Source organism: Nematolebias whitei, chromosome 14 (genome assembly GCF_014905685.2).
Source record: "Nematolebias whitei isolate Nwh7 chromosome 14, NemWhi1, whole genome shotgun sequence".
Classification (NCBI taxonomy): domain Eukaryota; kingdom Metazoa; phylum Chordata; class Actinopteri; order Cyprinodontiformes; family Rivulidae; genus Nematolebias; species Nematolebias whitei.
In genome coordinates this window covers 40,138,819-40,140,283 of record NC_056511.1, presented here as the reverse complement: position 1 = coordinate 40,140,283, position 1,465 = coordinate 40,138,819, and the positions used below count along the sequence as shown (strand labels likewise).

General features: G+C 46.8%; 1 protein-coding gene across 1 annotated transcript in view; it reads left to right on the top strand.

The window, feature by feature from the left end:
* The first annotated feature begins 464 nt into the window (after positions 1-464).
* Positions 465-1,465, top strand: part of LOC119420185 (voltage-gated potassium channel subunit beta-2) — a 40,161-nt gene continuing 39,160 nt past the window's right edge. The window contains exon 1 of the mRNA XM_037687570.1: positions 465-803. Coding sequence (XP_037543498.1) covers positions 505-803 — 299 coding nt within the window. The 5' untranslated portion in view covers positions 465-504. The remainder of the gene's footprint in view (positions 804-1,465) is intronic.

Here is a 1,465-nt window from a genome sequence, read left to right as displayed (position 1 = left end):
GGGAATCAGCAGCACTTTGCATCTGCAGACAAAGGTCAGAGAGCTATAGGCTCTGAAAGCCTCCACTGATTACACAGCCGGGCCACAGAAGTACAGAGACTTCTGGGCGCTCTCTTAATCTGAACAAACGTCAGCTCACAAATCCCCTCACTGTCCCTCGTTTGAGCCATAAAGAGAGAAAGATCCTGATTGCTTTCCCCCTGCGTTGTTTCCTTACACTCAGCAGGAGTCATCGTTTGTGACTGCTGACACATCTGGACCGGCTTGGTTTTATTTTCGACATGAAGGAGAAATCAACACTTTTTGATATTGTGCAAGTGCTCTAGGCTCTTTGGTGTCTGACGAGCCGGATGCTTCAAAACCTTCAAGAGTCTCGTCGAAATAGCTCTGCTTTGTTGCTTCTCTTTTTTTTATTCTCTTTCAAACTCTGATGCAGCTTCTGTCTGAAGCAGATGTAGGAAAAGTAGATTGTTAGTCCAGCAGCAACTGGATCCTTGACGGGCGATGTTTGCCAGCCGTGGAGCCAGCGGTGGAGGCAAAGGAGGCGGTAAATACTCTGTGGAGGACCTCTATGGCATCAGCAAGAAGCCCAAGGCGTCCACCTCCTCCGGGAGCATCGTGGCCAAGTCTGGGACCCGGAGCGCCAAGGCCACGGAGCAGAGGAGAGAGTCGGAGGCCTTCGCCTCTCAGATCCTGGAGGCGGCGCACAGGCTGGTGGAGCGGCGGCGCCTGGAGCTGTTCCTGAGGGAGTACGGCTTGTCCCTGGCCGAGTGCGAGGCCGGGCGCGCCGCCATGACGTACAGGTGAGACGGACACTGAACCACAGCACCGAGAAGAACCACGAGTTTAGAGGAAGCAGCTTTAATTTGTTATCTGAAGGTGATGGGCGGTGTTTCTACCTATGTCTGTGTCAGCGTGTTAGTAAAATATCTAGACAGATTTTGGTGGAACAGAAACCACCTGTGAGCGGTGATTGACCTTCAGAGTCCACCTGAGTCTGAATGTTTCTGAACCATTCAGATCCGTTTCTGTTCTGTGTGTTTCAGCTCGTAACTCGTTCCTCGGTTTTTGTTCTATTTCAACAATTCATGAATCAAAATGTTCGGCTCAGTCACAAAATACCTGCTGAGACTTTTGGTATTTGTGCAATTTTTACTTTTTTGAATTAGTGAGCTTTGTCAGCCATGTTTTTCTCAATGAAAACGAATCTGTTCACATTCTTCAAACTCTTTAAGCTGTTTACAGCCTGTTACTGCTCATTTCAGCTGTTGTTCTGGTTCAGCTCGTTTCAGCTTCTTTCTGCTAATATTTCTAAACTTTTTTGGCTACTTTTTGCCACTTTCAGCTTCTTCTTATTTATTTATTTTTGTCATTTCAGCTTTTTTCTGCTCCTTTATTTTAGCTTAACCCATTTTGTTCCTTTTTCAGCTTTTTCTTTGCCTCTCAGCCACTTCTTTAATTTTTT